The sequence below is a fragment of the Corvus cornix genome, chromosome 4A (assembly GCF_000738735.6).
Source record: "Corvus cornix cornix isolate S_Up_H32 chromosome 4A, ASM73873v5, whole genome shotgun sequence".
Taxonomy (NCBI): Eukaryota; Metazoa; Chordata; class Aves; order Passeriformes; family Corvidae; genus Corvus; species Corvus cornix.
The window spans coordinates 16,398,869-16,413,660 of NC_047058.1; the positions used below are offsets into that span (position 1 = coordinate 16,398,869).

General features: G+C 43.9%; 1 protein-coding gene across 1 annotated transcript in view; it reads left to right on the plus strand.

Moving 5' to 3' along the window:
• Positions 1–101: 101 nt before the first annotated feature.
• TAF1 (TATA-box binding protein associated factor 1) overlaps positions 102–14,792 on the plus strand; it is a 29,305-nt gene continuing 14,614 nt past the window's right edge. The window contains 23 exon segments of the mRNA XM_039572007.1: positions 102–146; positions 148–228; positions 598–715; positions 1,312–1,428; positions 2,229–2,348; positions 2,776–3,017; positions 4,992–5,210; positions 5,646–5,864; positions 6,037–6,238; positions 7,117–7,230; positions 7,541–7,708; positions 8,091–8,218; positions 8,322–8,429; positions 9,267–9,440; positions 9,526–9,699; positions 9,784–9,888; positions 10,928–11,128; positions 11,968–12,109; positions 12,516–12,646; positions 13,153–13,233; positions 13,634–13,783; positions 13,922–14,041; positions 14,212–14,387. Of these exon segments, the coding sequence (XP_039427941.1) occupies positions 102–146; positions 148–228; positions 598–715; positions 1,312–1,428; positions 2,229–2,348; positions 2,776–3,017; positions 4,992–5,210; positions 5,646–5,864; positions 6,037–6,238; positions 7,117–7,230; positions 7,541–7,708; positions 8,091–8,218; positions 8,322–8,429; positions 9,267–9,440; positions 9,526–9,699; positions 9,784–9,888; positions 10,928–11,128; positions 11,968–12,109; positions 12,516–12,646; positions 13,153–13,233; positions 13,634–13,783; positions 13,922–14,041; positions 14,212–14,387 (3,335 nt within the window).

Genomic DNA, 14,792 nt, shown 5'->3' on the forward strand with positions numbered 1-14,792 from the left:
CCGCGCGGGGCGCTGTGGGCGGGCGCCGGGCCCGGGGCCGCTCCCGCCGCCGCTTCCGGCTCCGGGTCGGGCTCGGTGTCCGCGTCGGGGCCGCTGCGGAGATGTCGGACTCGGAGAGCGAGGAGGAGGCGGACGGCGGCCGCGCGCGAGCCCTTCTCCCTGGCCGGGTTCCTCTTCGGCAACATCAATGAGGCGGGGCAGCTGGAAGGGGACAGCGTCCTCGACAAGGTAGGGCCGTATCGCTCCGGGAAGGCACCGCGGGCAGAGGGACGGCGTGAACCGGGGTGCTTGGGGCGAGCCGGGATGTACTGGGGTTTTTCGGGGTGACCTGGTGTGTGCTGGGATGTCCGGGGACGACCCGGGTGTGCCGGGGTGAAGCCGGGATGTACCGGGGTGACCCGGGGTGACCCGGGTGTCTGGGGGTGAAGCCGGAGTGTCCCGGGGTGCTCGGGGTGTGCCGGGATGAGCCAGGGTGTCTCCGGATGTCCCGGGGTGTTCCTGGGGGATGCTCGGGGCGGGCTCCGGGACAGGACCAGCAGGCGCCCGAGGGGCTCGGCCCGGCCGGCGGTCGGAGCCTCCCAGCTCTGGTCTCCCCAGGAATCCAAGAAGCACCTGGCCGGGCTGGGCGTGCTGGGGCTGGGCAACCTCATCACCGAGATCACGGCCAGCGAGGAGGAGAGCGCCGAGAGCGAGGGAGCGCACCTGGACGAGGAAGGTTTGGCGCTGGGATAGCTGTGCTTGGGTGGCAGAGGGGCTGCAGGCTCCCAGCTCTTGCCGGAGAGAACAAAATGCACCTGGGCTGTCAGGGTCTGCAGGGGATAGCGCGGTGTTCCCTGGTCAGAGACCCTCTGTCAAAGGCCTTCCCTTCTCCATCTTACCAAACAGAATCCCACAGTAGTTCCTGATAAATTTTGCACTTGTTCCCTTTAATTTTTTTAAGGTTTTTTTTTTCTTGTTTCTCCATGAATAAGTTCAGTCTGTGTTTGGATTAAAGAAGCATACTTAGCACACAGTATTATAATATCTCTTACTTTTATTTCTGAACTTGTTGAACAGTTTCAGTGAGTAAGTGATAGGTGTTCCTTGTGCTAAAGTTGCTTGTTTACCAGTCTTTTAGGGGACATTCAGTGCTATGAGAGCTTTTGATTAGAATGAGGGGAAAAGTACTCTGGTGGGAGATGTTAATCAGATAGTTTTGTTCCTCTAAATAAAGGAAGCATAGCAAAGGATTCATAAGTACTTAGTGAAGTCTGCAGTTACTAATATAAATTAGGATAAAGTTTTGTGTGACAAGCTTTCTTTTCTTCCTAGGCTGGGTTAAGAGCACAGAGGATGCTGTTGATTATTCAGACATCACTGAAGTGGCAGAAGATGAGAGCCGTCGGTACAAGCAGGCGATGGGCAGCCTGCAGCCGGCTCGAAGGCCAGGTAAAGGGGATCAGCATTACAGCTCTGCCTGTAGGAGATGTTCTGGGGCATTGTGCCTTTTCACTCCTTACTTCAGGAGGCCAATATAAGCTTTTGTGAAATTGTCTTCACTGGATGAAGCCACTGCTTGCTGTCTTCCTCTTTTAAGGAATCAGTTCCTTATCGTAGTCACTTCAGTCTTAATATCTCTCTCCTGTTCTATCTTGATTTTTTTTTAAAAGGCTTTCTGCAGAAGACACCTTGGTTCTTTTGTTGGTATCTCTGTCTGGCCTAGAATATGTTTTCAAAAATAAGCAGCTTTTCCATTTGAATAGCTGCTGGTGTAAATGCTAAATCTTGGCATATTCTTTAAAGGTGTCTTACACTTAACCTTTCTGGTGACTTATTGTGGTTAGTGGGATATAAAGGTGGTTTGGACTTTTTAACCCACATTTTTCTTACTTCTCTAGCAGCTTTATTTGTTCTACAAAGTGTGAATAAAAGGATGTGATAGCAGAATATATAAACACATAGGCAAACTGAATAAAAGGAGATCACAGCAGAATGTATATGTACACATAGATTTTAAGTACTTCAGTCATCTTTCTGTCAGTTTGTCTTTGTCCTTCCTTCCCACTGTTTTTTAAATTTACATCTTGCAAATGAGTTTCTGCAGGAAGCTGAACTGGTAAGAGTTTTCATCTAGTTGCAAGATGAGAATGGTGTCTATGCCATCAGGTTTGAGATAGAATAAATGGAAAGGGTGCCTGGTTTTGTTTCGTTATCTGCTTAACACTTAGTCTTGCCTCCCGCCTGGTTAGATGAAGATGAGGATGATTATGATGCTGACTGTGAAGACATCGATTCCAAGCTGATGCCGCCACCACCACCACCTCCAGTACCTGGAAAAAAAGAAGATGAAAAGGATGCAGCTGCCACTGGTGAGTGAGGACTTTCTTCTTCTCTCTGGCAATGTGAATGTCTGAAGGAAGCAAACGCTGCTGTGTAGCAGTTCCGCGGCACCACACATCACCAAAACTCGGTCTGCAGGCTGCATCTGAAGGTGAGTGTTTGTGATGTTGCAGGATTGCCTGAAATCTAGGGTGGAGTGTTGTATTTCCAGTGACTGTTGAAATACCCATATTGACAATGAAACTGCTTTTTTGTCTCATCCTCTCAGTTGTGGCTGGGGAATTCACCTGGAACGCTTAGGATAAAATGAAAGGTTAAACCAGAATGGTACTCAGAACGCCTGCACAGGCTTAATTTTTGCATAACTTGGTATAAACAGTAAATGTGGCACTATGGGGTTGTGCTAGGGGAGAGGGAGGAGACTTGTTTGTTTATGAGGTGCTTGTTCTATTGTAGTATCTGAAGATGGAGACGGTATCATTTTGCCCTCCATCATTGCTCCTTCCTCTGCTGCCTCCGACAAGGTGGATTTCAGCAGCAGCTCTGATTCTGAGTCAGAGATGGGACCTCAAGAAGCCAGGCAGGCAGAATCCAAGGAAGGCAAACTCACACTTCCTCTTGCAGGAATCATGCAGCGAGATGCTACCAAACAGTTGCCAAGTGTTACAGAGCTCTTCCCAGAATTTCGACCAGGCAAGGTATTGTAAGAGATACGTGGAAGAGATGTGTGTCATGTAAGCCCTCTAAATATGCATTGTACAGTAGTTAAGGGTATGTACTAAGCAATCACATAGATGTTCTTGCTCACTTAATACTTTCTTTAGTTTCCTTGTGCTGCTGTTTCCAGATTGCTTTTTATCTAATACTTTTCCTGCCATTTGCAGTAATCTCTTAAAAAGTGTCCTATAGATCAGGGTGTGAATGTTTTGCTTTTCTGTAAGACCATAGCACAGGCCTGTTAATTTGATACTTTTGCCAGATGATTAAAAGCCGGTGCTTATCTGTCTGCTTTCTGGATTTTCTGGTAAATATTTGCTCCTCCTTTCATGCTGTTCTGAACTTGGTGTGCTTTTCCTGAAACAGTTTGTGATCTGTATCTTTACTTAATTCTCCCTTGAAACTGCTCTGAGTATAAATTAGAAATCACCTCAAAGCAAGTTGGTTCAAAGAATGGTTGGGTTTTGCACAAAGTGAATTCATTACAATTCTTTCCTAAGTGCTCCCAAATAGAAAATGCAGTTTAGGTATTTCAATAATTATTTTGGAAGTTTTAAAGCTGTCAAGAAAAGAGGAAAGGTAAGAGGAGAAGGACAATGAAGATGAGCTTATAGTTGCCAAACAGATGGTTGTGAACAAGGATAACTTGGTTTTATGTGTGCCTCAGAGGGTTCGTGTAAGGAGCTGAACAATTTGCATAATTAAATGTCACGTTTTAATGATTTAGCTAACCACTGTCTATTGGTAATCTAGGTGAGGCTCTAGCACAGAAGTTTCCCTTCTCAATGTTTTCTAGGCTTTTGCAAACTTGGTGTTTCCTGTGTATCAGTTGGTGTGTTCATTTCTTTGATCCTCAACACGTAATGTCAGTGTTGGATGTGCCCAGTGGGTGCAGAAATCAGTGCGAGCAGTTAATGCTGAGCACTTTCCATGATTAAGCACTAGAGCTGGCAAAGTCCTGTAGATTTTGCTATGAGGATGGGTTGATGTGCATGTTAATATAGCATTGTATTTTTGGATGAAACCTCCTAAAATAGCACGTGCAGAAGCAGACTTTTGTGTCCATTTAAACTGTTAGAAGCTTAACTCTGTCTGAGACCTTTGCCCTTCATGATAGGTCATTGGAACTGGATAAAGAGTTCAGAAGGGATCTCTGGGAGTTTTGGGAAGAAGGTTTACATGGATGTAGGCAGAAGTGGACAGAGTGGTCATATAAACATCATTTCCTTTGGGGACCAGTGTAACAGATTAACAGGGAACATTAATAGGGTGTACCTGCAAATTTTTGGTTCCTGTTTCCTAAGTATGCCAGTTAATTTAGAAACAATGTTTTACCTGATTAAAAGAGTTCTTAGAAGAAAAAAAATTTAAGTGCCTAAAACCCAGCAATCATAACCATAGAAGGAATAGAAGAGAAAATTTATCTTTACCCTTAGTGCAGGTTTTGGAGGTACGCAGTACTGGGGAACTACATTATAATGGAAATAAAAATAAGTGTGTTATTTCTGGACTGTATTATTTATCTTTTTGCTTAAGAAATCTCTATATAACTCTCTTTTATCTTGTCTCTTTTGCTGATAATTTTATGAACTCTTCTTCAACCTCCATCTGTCTTTCTGGAGAATGTGGATCGTTCAGAATGAAAATCAGTTATTTCCAGGTGGTGTCTAACCACATGTCCAATATATAAAGGCAGTCTTTCTTCCCTCTGACTTTCTTTTTGTCTGAAATTAAGAATATATCCTTTTGAGAGGGAAGGATCCATCAAACAGAAGGATCAGAAACTCTTTTTTTTTTCAAGTGTAACCAAGAGATTGTTGATTGGATTGGGAACTGGGGTTGTACCACAGGCCAAGCTTCTGAATTTCAGGGTGCTCTCTTTCAGTGCTTCAGGTGAGGGCAAGCATTCCACGGTGTCTTTTTTAATCTGATCCTCTTGTTTTCTCGTGTTCCAGGTGCTGCGTTTCCTGCGTCTCTTTGGCCCTGGGAAGAACGTTCCGTCGGTCTGGCGAAGTGCCCGGAGGAAACGCAAGAAGAAGCATCGGGAGTTGGCACAGGAAGTGCAGATACAGGAGGGTGAAGTTGTGGTTGAGAGTGGAGTGGAAGGAAAATCTCCTTGGGAGTATGAGTTTGCTGCTCCTCCCCCTCCTGAGCAGTGCCTTTCAGATGATGAGGTGGGATATCTGAGACTTAGAGAGGGTCACCAGCTAGTGCTGGGGGTAGTAGTGGATTGGACAGCGACTTTTAGAGGAAGGAGCTTTTCCCTCAAAAGAAAAGTGGAGAACAGAGTTGGCTTATATTCCAGCTGGGCAGCAGCTCTTCTCTAAATACTAGTCAGTGACTTCAGGTGATTGCTTCTTACTGAGCAGGCTGCATCCATGGTACAGGATCAATAGGAGAGCTTACCCTCTTTGTATCAAGAAGAAACCCTGTGTTCTTGGAAGTCTAATTACAGAACATTCTTGAGGCAGCTAGTAAGTATGGAACAGAACTTCTTAGAAATGCTTTTCTTCTACGAGAATAAGCTGGGAAACTTGGAAGGAGGAGACCTCTTACTGACACTTAGATAAACCACCAGTGTAACCATTCCCTCCTTTGCTGTGCTTCAGATTACCATGATGGCACCTGTGGAGTCGAAATTTTCCCAGTCGACTGGTGACATAGACAAAGTGACAGACACGAAGCCCAAGGTGGCCGAGTGGCGCTACGGCCCTGCCCAGCTCTGGTACGACATGCTGGGCATCCCCGAAGACGGCAGCGGGTTCGATTATGGCTTCAAGCTGAAGGAGAAGAATGAGCAGGAGGCTGAAGGACACACAGATGAGGGGGTGAGAGGGGCAAAGTGTGGAGATGGATGTGGGGATTGCTGCACAATGAGAGTCTGGTGATGGGCTGGTGGATTGTTGTGCACCGTGCAAAATGAGACTTTGAGTTTTCCTCCTTTAGCTTGAAAGGATGTCTTTCAAGTCAGGTCTTCCAACAATTATTATGCCCTTCCAGGATGCAGAATTGATGAAGGAGAAGGATGATCTGCTAGCTGATGAGCACTTCCTCATGGTGACACAGCTCCAGTGGGAGGATGATGTCATCTGGAATGGGGAGGATGTCAAGCACAAAGGGACTAAGACGCAGCGTGCGAGCTTGGCGGGCTGGCTGCCATCCAGCATGACCAGAAATGCCACTGCATACAATGCCCAACAAGGTGATCAGGGGTCTGTCACCAGTTTTACTTGCTGTAGTTGAGCTGACTCATTACATGTTCGACTGCAGCATTTAGTTCAATTGCACATGTACAGTTGCGTGTCTCAAATGTAGAATTCTCCCTGTCAGGGAATGCTTTTTGGCAAAATCACAGCTCCACTGAGAATTCTGAGACTTAGTATCTTTCCAAAAACAGAGTAGGTCACTTCTGTTAAAAAAACCCCCATCCCAGCTCTGGCTTTCTTCCCTCCATGGGGAATACCAGATGCTGGATCCATCTACATTAATATTAAGCAAAGCTACCCTTAGAATTTCCTCTTTTTATAGGCTAGTGGAATTTTGTTTACTTTTGTTTTTAATTGGAAGAATTATGTAAAAGTCTTCAGAAGTTTCTCCTCAACTAAAAATGGTACTTTGTTTTTTCTAGATAGGAAATAACAATTCTTACAAGCCTCAGACTTCTTTTAGATACGGATGCGTTTTAAATTGAAATTGCTCGTGTAGAACGGATGTTTGTTGTCTGTTATATCTTCTCCTGCTTCTACAAGGAAACACCAATGGGAGTGTCAGATCTTTATTGGGTACTAGTGTCAATCCTTTAATGTTCAACTGTGAGTACAAGACACTGAGGCATTGGGTGGGTGAATTGGAGATTCTTTGAAGAGGCTGCAGACTCCAGCCGTCAGCTCTGGGTGAAATGTGTTTTTTTTAAGTTTTCCCAGTTCTAATGACTTATGTCACTCTTTGGGATATGAGCAGTAGGTCCATGAGGATGAAATTCACTCTCTGTGTGATCCCCCCCAGTTCTGGTTCAAGGCACTGCAGTGTCCCTGACCCTCCCACTCAAGCTGACCTTACTTTTGTTTTCCTTTTCTCTAGGTTTGAACCGCAGTGGCTCTTTGCTCAATTCACCAATTCCTCTAGCGCAGAAACCCAATGTAGCAGGAGTCTTGGGCATAGCAAAGTGCAAGGAAAAGGCCCCTGAACAGCAAGGTAATGGCCATGAATAGGTGCATGTGACACACATTTCTATGGTAGAAGGGCTGCTTGTTTGCTCTGCAGCTTTTTGGAGCCTGTGTTTCAGTAGAGCAAAATCTCTGAGTGTTGGCAAAGCTCAGACTTGGGGCTCTAGTTCCTCTTTGCTTTCAAGATCAGTTTTCTTTTGCCTTTTAGAGGTCCTGCCTCAGGAAGCCTGAAAGATGGGGAAGGTTGAGGGAATGAGATGTGGGGGTGAGATCTGAAATAGTTTTCTGCCAAGGCTGTGTATAAAATTCTCGAGGGTTCTACTTTATGGTTGTTGCAGTTTCCCTGGATGAAGACAAGCCCTGGTACTCCATTTTCCCAATTGATAATGAAGAGTTAGTGTATGGCCGTTGGGAAGACAATATCATCTGGGATGACCAGGCAATGGAAACCTACTTGGATCCCCCTGTCTTAACACTTGATCCAAATGATGAAAACATAATTCTAGGTATGTTTATGGCATCCAAAATTTTGACTCGAATGAGAAGAGACCAGGGGAAATGAAAGCAAGGGTTTATAATCGCACTGTAATGGAAATAAATGGACTGGGGCAATACTTATGGCCTTCCTTTATTCTGGCTTTTGAAGTTAATTTGCAAGTCAAAGGCCTAAGCAGGAGGTGGTGATGCTAATAACCTTTAATTGTGTGGTGTACACATTCAACTTCCAAGTTAAATGCACTGCCAGGAAAGCAAAAATTAATGCCTTGAAAGTTAAATTTAACATGATTAATCTGACCCTTGATGTGTTTTAGGAGTGGCAGTCTTAATTTGACTTGCATGCATGTTGGTTTGAAGAGGGAAGGTAGGGATGTAAACTTGTGCTTTTAGAAATTCCTGATGAAAAGGAAGAGATGACTTTGAACTCTCCATCCAAGGAGAACAAGAAAGAGTCTTCTCTAAAGAAGAGTCGAATCCTGTTGGGAAAAACAGGTGTCATCAAGGAAGAACCACAGCAGGTCAGCATAAGCTTTAGCATCGTCTCTGGGGTTAGGAATGATGAAGAAGGAGTGAGTTTTTATTTTTTTGACACCTCTCTCGCTGTGTTTAAAATTGAATTAGAACATGTCTCAGCCAGAGGTGAAGGATCCCTGGAACCTCTCCAATGATGAGTTTTACTATCCCAAACAGCAGGGACTTCGAGGAACCTTTGGAGGCAACATCATCCAGGTAGTCACAATAGTGTTCACTGTGGTGTGAGGAAGAGCTAAAGTGTCTTTGTAGGAGGTTTATAGCTGAGGGTAGGACTTTGGATTTGTAGAAAAACAGAATTGAGATTACAGCAGGTCAGTTAAATGTTCACGAGACATATTTTTAATGTTCAATTAAAATTAGGAGTTTGAACTAACTTTTATTGATTGCCTGATCAAACTGAGGTTTAGTTGCTTGATCTTGCTGTATCCTACTCACCATGCTTTTGTGTTTGGTGTCTTGTTATGTGTTATTCTTTGTAAACCAATAGTGGGAGGGGAGAAAGAGGTGCAGGTTGTACTTCCGCTGCTACTGTGTGTCTTAGTCTGAATATTATAAAATTAATTTAGTTACTGATGAATTTGAATTACTGCTCACTAGCCCTAGGTGAGGAGGTGATGTTTTTTTCCTTCCTTCATTGTGGAATTCAGTGACTTCTAAAACCTCTGACTCCAGAATCTTCTCTAATGAGAAAATTGTGTGTAATTCCAAATTAATTTCTCTCCCACCGATAGAGATAATGGCTTTACATGTAGTTCCTGGTTAGTAAAAAGATCCCATCATTGGGTACCATTTGAAATAGTAAAATTGAAGTAATCTCTGTACACAAAGGAAAGATCTTTATATAGAAGTAAGCACTTTTCTGTCAAAAGGCAACATTTATGATGACAAGCAAATTTCAATGCATTTCTGTTACTGCTGGGAGACCTAAAAATATCCCTGGGCCCTCTTATGTAGGGTTTAACAGGATAAGAGGATGGTCTTGCTTTTGAGGTGGTGCATGTCCCTGTTAACACGGATTCTGTTCTGTATCAGCACTCTATCCCAGCAGTGGAGCTCCGCCAGCCATTCTTTCCCACCCACATGGGTCCCATGAAGCTCCGACAATTCCATCGGCCTCCCCTGAAGAAATATTCCTTTGGTGCCTTGTCCCAGCCCGGGCCCCACGCTGTGCAGCCTCTGCTGAAGCACATCAAGAAGAAAGCCAAGGTACAGTTATTGCTGTCAGCCTTTGAATGTGCCTGGGCTGTTTGCTGAGCTGTTCTCCTGACTCTGTCCCTTGTGCCCGGCGCAGATGAGGGAGCAGGAGCGCCAGGCCTCTGGCGGGGGGGAGATGTTCTTCATGCGCACACCACAGGACCTCACTGGCAAGGATGGAGATCTCATCCTTGCTGAGTACAGTGAGGAGAACGCCCCTCTGATGATGCAGGTTGGCATGGCAACAAAGATTAAAAATTACTACAAAAGGGTGAGTGTGCAGATTCTGCTGTTGGACAGTGATTTCCCTCTGCCTCTTGCTGAGAGCTAACAGCACCTTCATTGCACTTTCCAGAAACCTGGTAAAGATCCAGGAGCTCCAGACTGTAAATATGGAGAGACTGTTTATTGTCACACTTCTCCGTTCCTGGGTTCTCTGCATCCAGGCCAGTTACTCCAGGTGAGAAACGAGGTTTCTACATTTAAGAGACAGATAAGTTAGATGTGGACTAATAGGCAGAGTGCCTATTACAAGCCCTATTTATTTAATCACTAATAATGCTTAGCTTCCAAAATAAACCCAGATTCCTTTTCATTTCCAGTTTATGGCTCTTTGCTTACTGATAGTAATTCAGTTCTTAGCTTTCTTTAAAAAAAAAAATCTCTGTTGTATGCTTTTTAAAATTATTGTAGGAATTGTAGGAATTGCAGGTAGTGAGTCTTTGCTGTTTTGCTTAGTCATGGCATTAGAAATAGTGTTAGAGAGGACTGAGGGGAAAACCAAAGCTGCTTGAATGCTGGGGAGCTCAGTAAATAGGTGTTGGAGGGGATAGAAAACATGGATTTATCATGATCCAGGACCTTTTGTGTACTTTCTGAGGACTGCACTTCTGACTGTTGGATGCCAGTTACTAGTCAGGTGTACAGATTTATGCTTTTATGAGCCTCTCTCTGTTGTTAAAGTTCATACATTTGATGTGGGGAGAGGAATTAAGAATATTACAAGGACCAGCTGGTTCACAGTTCATAAATGTAAATATAAATGGATTTCAGTTAATGCTAGCTGCTCTTGCTGCAGCAATAATTCTTCCATTCTGTACCACAGGAAAAAGGTAAGGTGAAGGTTGATACTAGAGAGTCATCACAGAACTAACAATGCTAATTGTGTGTTAGGCTGGTTTCTGTGGATATTGTGCTCTTTTGGAGATGAGTTCTTTCTTTTTTTGCAAGTACCTCCTTAAAGGTCCTAAAGTACCTCCAATGTCCAAAGAGCCCTTCAATCTCTGCATTTGTTCCAGTGTTTCTTAAGCTTTTGTTCTTCATCCTTGACTATTCCCTGCACATCTACATGTGTATCACAGCTACATGATACAAATGATGGTGTACCATTGCAATGAACCTTGGGATGTTGGGTTTTTTAAAGATCTTTTTTGTAGATTGAATCACAGAAGATTTGATCAAAACTTAACTGTCGAACTTGGACCTCTTTCTCTTAACAGGCATTTGAGAACAATCTCTTCCGGGCCCCCATCTATTTACATAAGATGCCTGAAACAGATTTCCTGATCATCCGCACACGACAAGGCTACTACATTCGAGAATTAGTGGATATTTTTGTAGTTGGGCAGGAGTGCCCACTCTATGAAGTACCTGGTCCCAACTCTAAACGAGCTAACACACATATCAGGGATTTCCTGCAGGTATGTGATGAAAGACTATTTGGGGATCTTAGGAGAAAGCCCATGGAATAAACTTGGGCCTCAGGTAGACAGTCTTGATTTGAGAATCTCATTGTCCTGCTGTGACTCCCTTTTTTTTTGATTGATTGTTTTCTTGTGAGGTGAGAGCACTGCAAGAGTTGGATGTTAACCAAACAGCTCATTTTGGTTTATAACATGTCTCTTCTGTTTTAATTGCATCCTATCTGAAAAGTAAATGATAAAGGCTTTTTAACCAAAATAAAAGGTTACAAGATTGTATATAACTGTATGAAACTGAAGAAATTAGAGTGATTTTTGAAATGGTTGTGCTGTGTAAAGGACAGATGGATTTCACTAAGAGACAGTAAAGGAATCTTACCACAGTCCTATCACACAGACTTGCTCCATAGGTCTTCCTTAATTTTCCAGGTCATGTGGTGATTAACTTTGGGACTGACCATAAGCATTCAGTAATTATCCCGAAGTTCAGATTTTGGACATAATTTCTAGTAATTTACTGTCAATCTAACTCAAAATTTTAACTCCAGAGGTATTTGCAGAGCAGGAAAATCCCTGCTGTTCACAGAATTTCTGTGCCAAAGCATGAACATTCCTAATGTGATAAAACAAAATTTCAAGACAAATGTTTTTTCCACATCTCATTCTCAAAAATAGCTGAACCTGAAGCAGACAAGTGGCTTGGAAAACTTTACTGAGTAAATTTACGAGAAACAACGGTTTTCAAGTAGGAAGTTTGAAGCAGTCACCAGAAACATTATCTATATTGTCTTTGCAAGTTTGTTTATTCTTTCTTTGAACAAATGGGTCTTGTTTTGTAGGTTTTTATCTACCGCCTCTTCTGGAAGAGCAGAGACCGTCCCCGGAGGATCCGCATGGAGGACATCAAGAAGGCCTTTCCCTCCCACTCCGAGAGCAGCATCCGGAAGCGGCTGAAGCTCTGTGCTGACTTCAAACGCACAGGTAGTGATGGGTTTTATTGGGTGGTCAGCCATTCCTTGCTGCTCTTGTAGCTCCAAACAGAGCAGAAGGAGGGAACATCTCCTCCTGATAAACCATTCTTGAAAACATCTGCTTGTAGAACTGAAATGTAATGTGACAGGGTTTTTTCGTTCCAGTTTTTCAAAGTGTGTGCTTTCTTTTGGTACAAGTGTGCTTGATGGTGAGAAGTGACTACAGATTAGGCATTTTTAATAACCCTTTGGGCAGCGATTTACTCATTAAAGACACTGACACAAACACATTCCCTTCCCTCTGTGTGTGGCTGTGTTGTGTTTTACAATCAACTACGTGCAAGTGGAAGCTGGGACTGTCATGGCATCCAGCACGTGTGGGAAACTACTCAGTGTTTGTCTTGTGCATTTTTCAGGGATGGACTCCAACTGGTGGGTTTTAAAGCCGGATTTCAGGTTGCCAACAGAGGAGGAGATCAGAGCCATGGTGTCCCCAGAGCAGTGCTGTGCCTATTACAGCATGATTGCGGCCGAGCAGCGGCTCAAGGTAAATCCTGGTTGGCTCCAAGGCAAACTACTGACACCCTGTGAGGGGTGAGCCTAGGTAACTCCTTCTGCCTAAAGCTGATTTTGCTATGAAGTATGCAAATTAGGTCCCTAACTATTGTGCCACTTGCTAAGTTTGCTGCTGCATAAAAGGGAGTTAAGTTTTAAAGAGAGAGACACTGTATTCTTACCAGCTATTATCTGGCTATTGAATTAGCTGTGCTCAAAAGTACCAAAGGGAAGGTACAAGAAAGGGCTTATGTTTATACCTGGAGCTCAACAGCAGAAAGTAACCAGCAGGTGGCTGTAAGAGACACTGATTATTTTTTTGAAGTTGAGTGCACTGTTTAGTTATGGATCTGTGCTACTGTGGGTCACAGTGAATCTTGCAGACAACTGTCTGTGGAAGTTTGCTTCTTCAGCATGACAAGTCTCCACAGAGACAGTTCTAGTTCTCTCTTCAGTAAGACTTCAGCTTCTCATTTTTTCCCTAATATTTCTCTGCAGGATGCAGGTTATGGGGAGAAATCCTTTTTTGCTCCAGAAGAGGAGAATGAAGAGGATTTCCAAATGAAGATTGATGATGAGGTACCATCAGAGTGATGCATGAGTGTATACACCAATATATAAATTTGAATGTCAAGAGAAAAAATGAGGTCTTTATATTTAAAAGACATATTTAAAGAGGGATTCAGGTTCAAATATTCTCACAACTTCCCTGGAAATTTGCTGCCAGCTCATACCTGTCTTTGGTGATTGTTCTTGCACGTCCTTTCAGGACTAGGCTTTTTTTTTACCTTAAATGCCTTTTGTGAGTTACTTAGCACTTTGGTTATTCCTTGAAGTGTTATCAGGGCAGCTGAAGGATCAAGAAGTGGAATTCACCCTCATTGTGTCAGTATGAAAAGTTCTCATTATGACTGGAAGAATCCCAAAGTAAAAGGTTGGAATGGAACAGGTTTATGAGTGTTTCTCTTCTCGCTGGCAGGTGCGCACGGCTCCCTGGAACACCACACGAGCCTTTATTGCTGCTATGAAGGGCAAGTGCCTCCTAGAAGTGACTGGTGTCGCAGATCCCACCGGTTGTGGGGAAGGATTTTCCTATGTCAAGATTCCAAACAAACCAACCCAGCAGAAGGTATAGTTCCCAAGGAGCAATAGCTGGGAGGTCATGTGGGAGAAGTGGAGTAAATATTGGACATAAGCAAGAGAAAATATCAGATGAGCCTATGAAAGACTCTTATGACATTAATAGGCCAAATCTTCCTCTGAACAGGACGATAAAGAGCCTCAGCCAGTGAAGAAGACAGTGACTGGCACAGACGCGGATCTGCGCCGACTTTCCCTGAAAAATGCCAAACAGCTTCTGCGGAAATTTGGAGTCCCTGAGGAGGAGGTGAGCGTGAGCCCAGAGCAGGCTGCAGACTTCACTAATGGATTTAGCAGCTGATAGTGGAAGGGACGTATAAATTTCTACTTTGACCTTGTGTGGAGAGGAATTGAGATCCATAGCCAGCTACCTCAGCTGTGTGTCTCTAAAACCACTCTTTGTCTTCCTCTTTCCAGATAAAGAAGCTGTCCCGGTGGGAGGTGATTGATGTGGTCCGTACGATGTCCACAGAGCAGGCACGCTCAGGGGAAGGGCCTATGAGCAAATTTGCCCGTGGCTCTCGGTTCTCTGTGGCAGAACATCAGGAGAGATACAAAGAAGAGTGTCAGCGCATCTTTGACTTACAAAATAAGTACGTTCTTATCTGATGTTCACAGCCTTGAGCCCCACCCCGTCCCCACCTCAAAAGTCCAGCACTATGCATGCCTGGGGCTCACTGATATGTGGTGGTGTAGATGTTGATTCAACTTGTTGGGCCCATAAAATACAGCACTAAGAAAGAGGCCTTTGGCTGGTAATAGAAAGCCTCAGGTTTAGTGTCTTTGCTGTCACAAACCTTTTGGAAAGGCAGAATGTGTTGCAGAGTCATGACATGAGATGTTCTGCAGTTCCACACATCAGCAGCTCACCACCTTATTTCCTTTCTTTTCTATTTTTTTTTTTAATTGTTAAGAGCAGTTTGCCCTCTCTCTTGGGTAGCAGCTGCCAATTCTATGTCCTATTCTTCAGAACTGCCAGAAGAAGTCCTGCATTATCC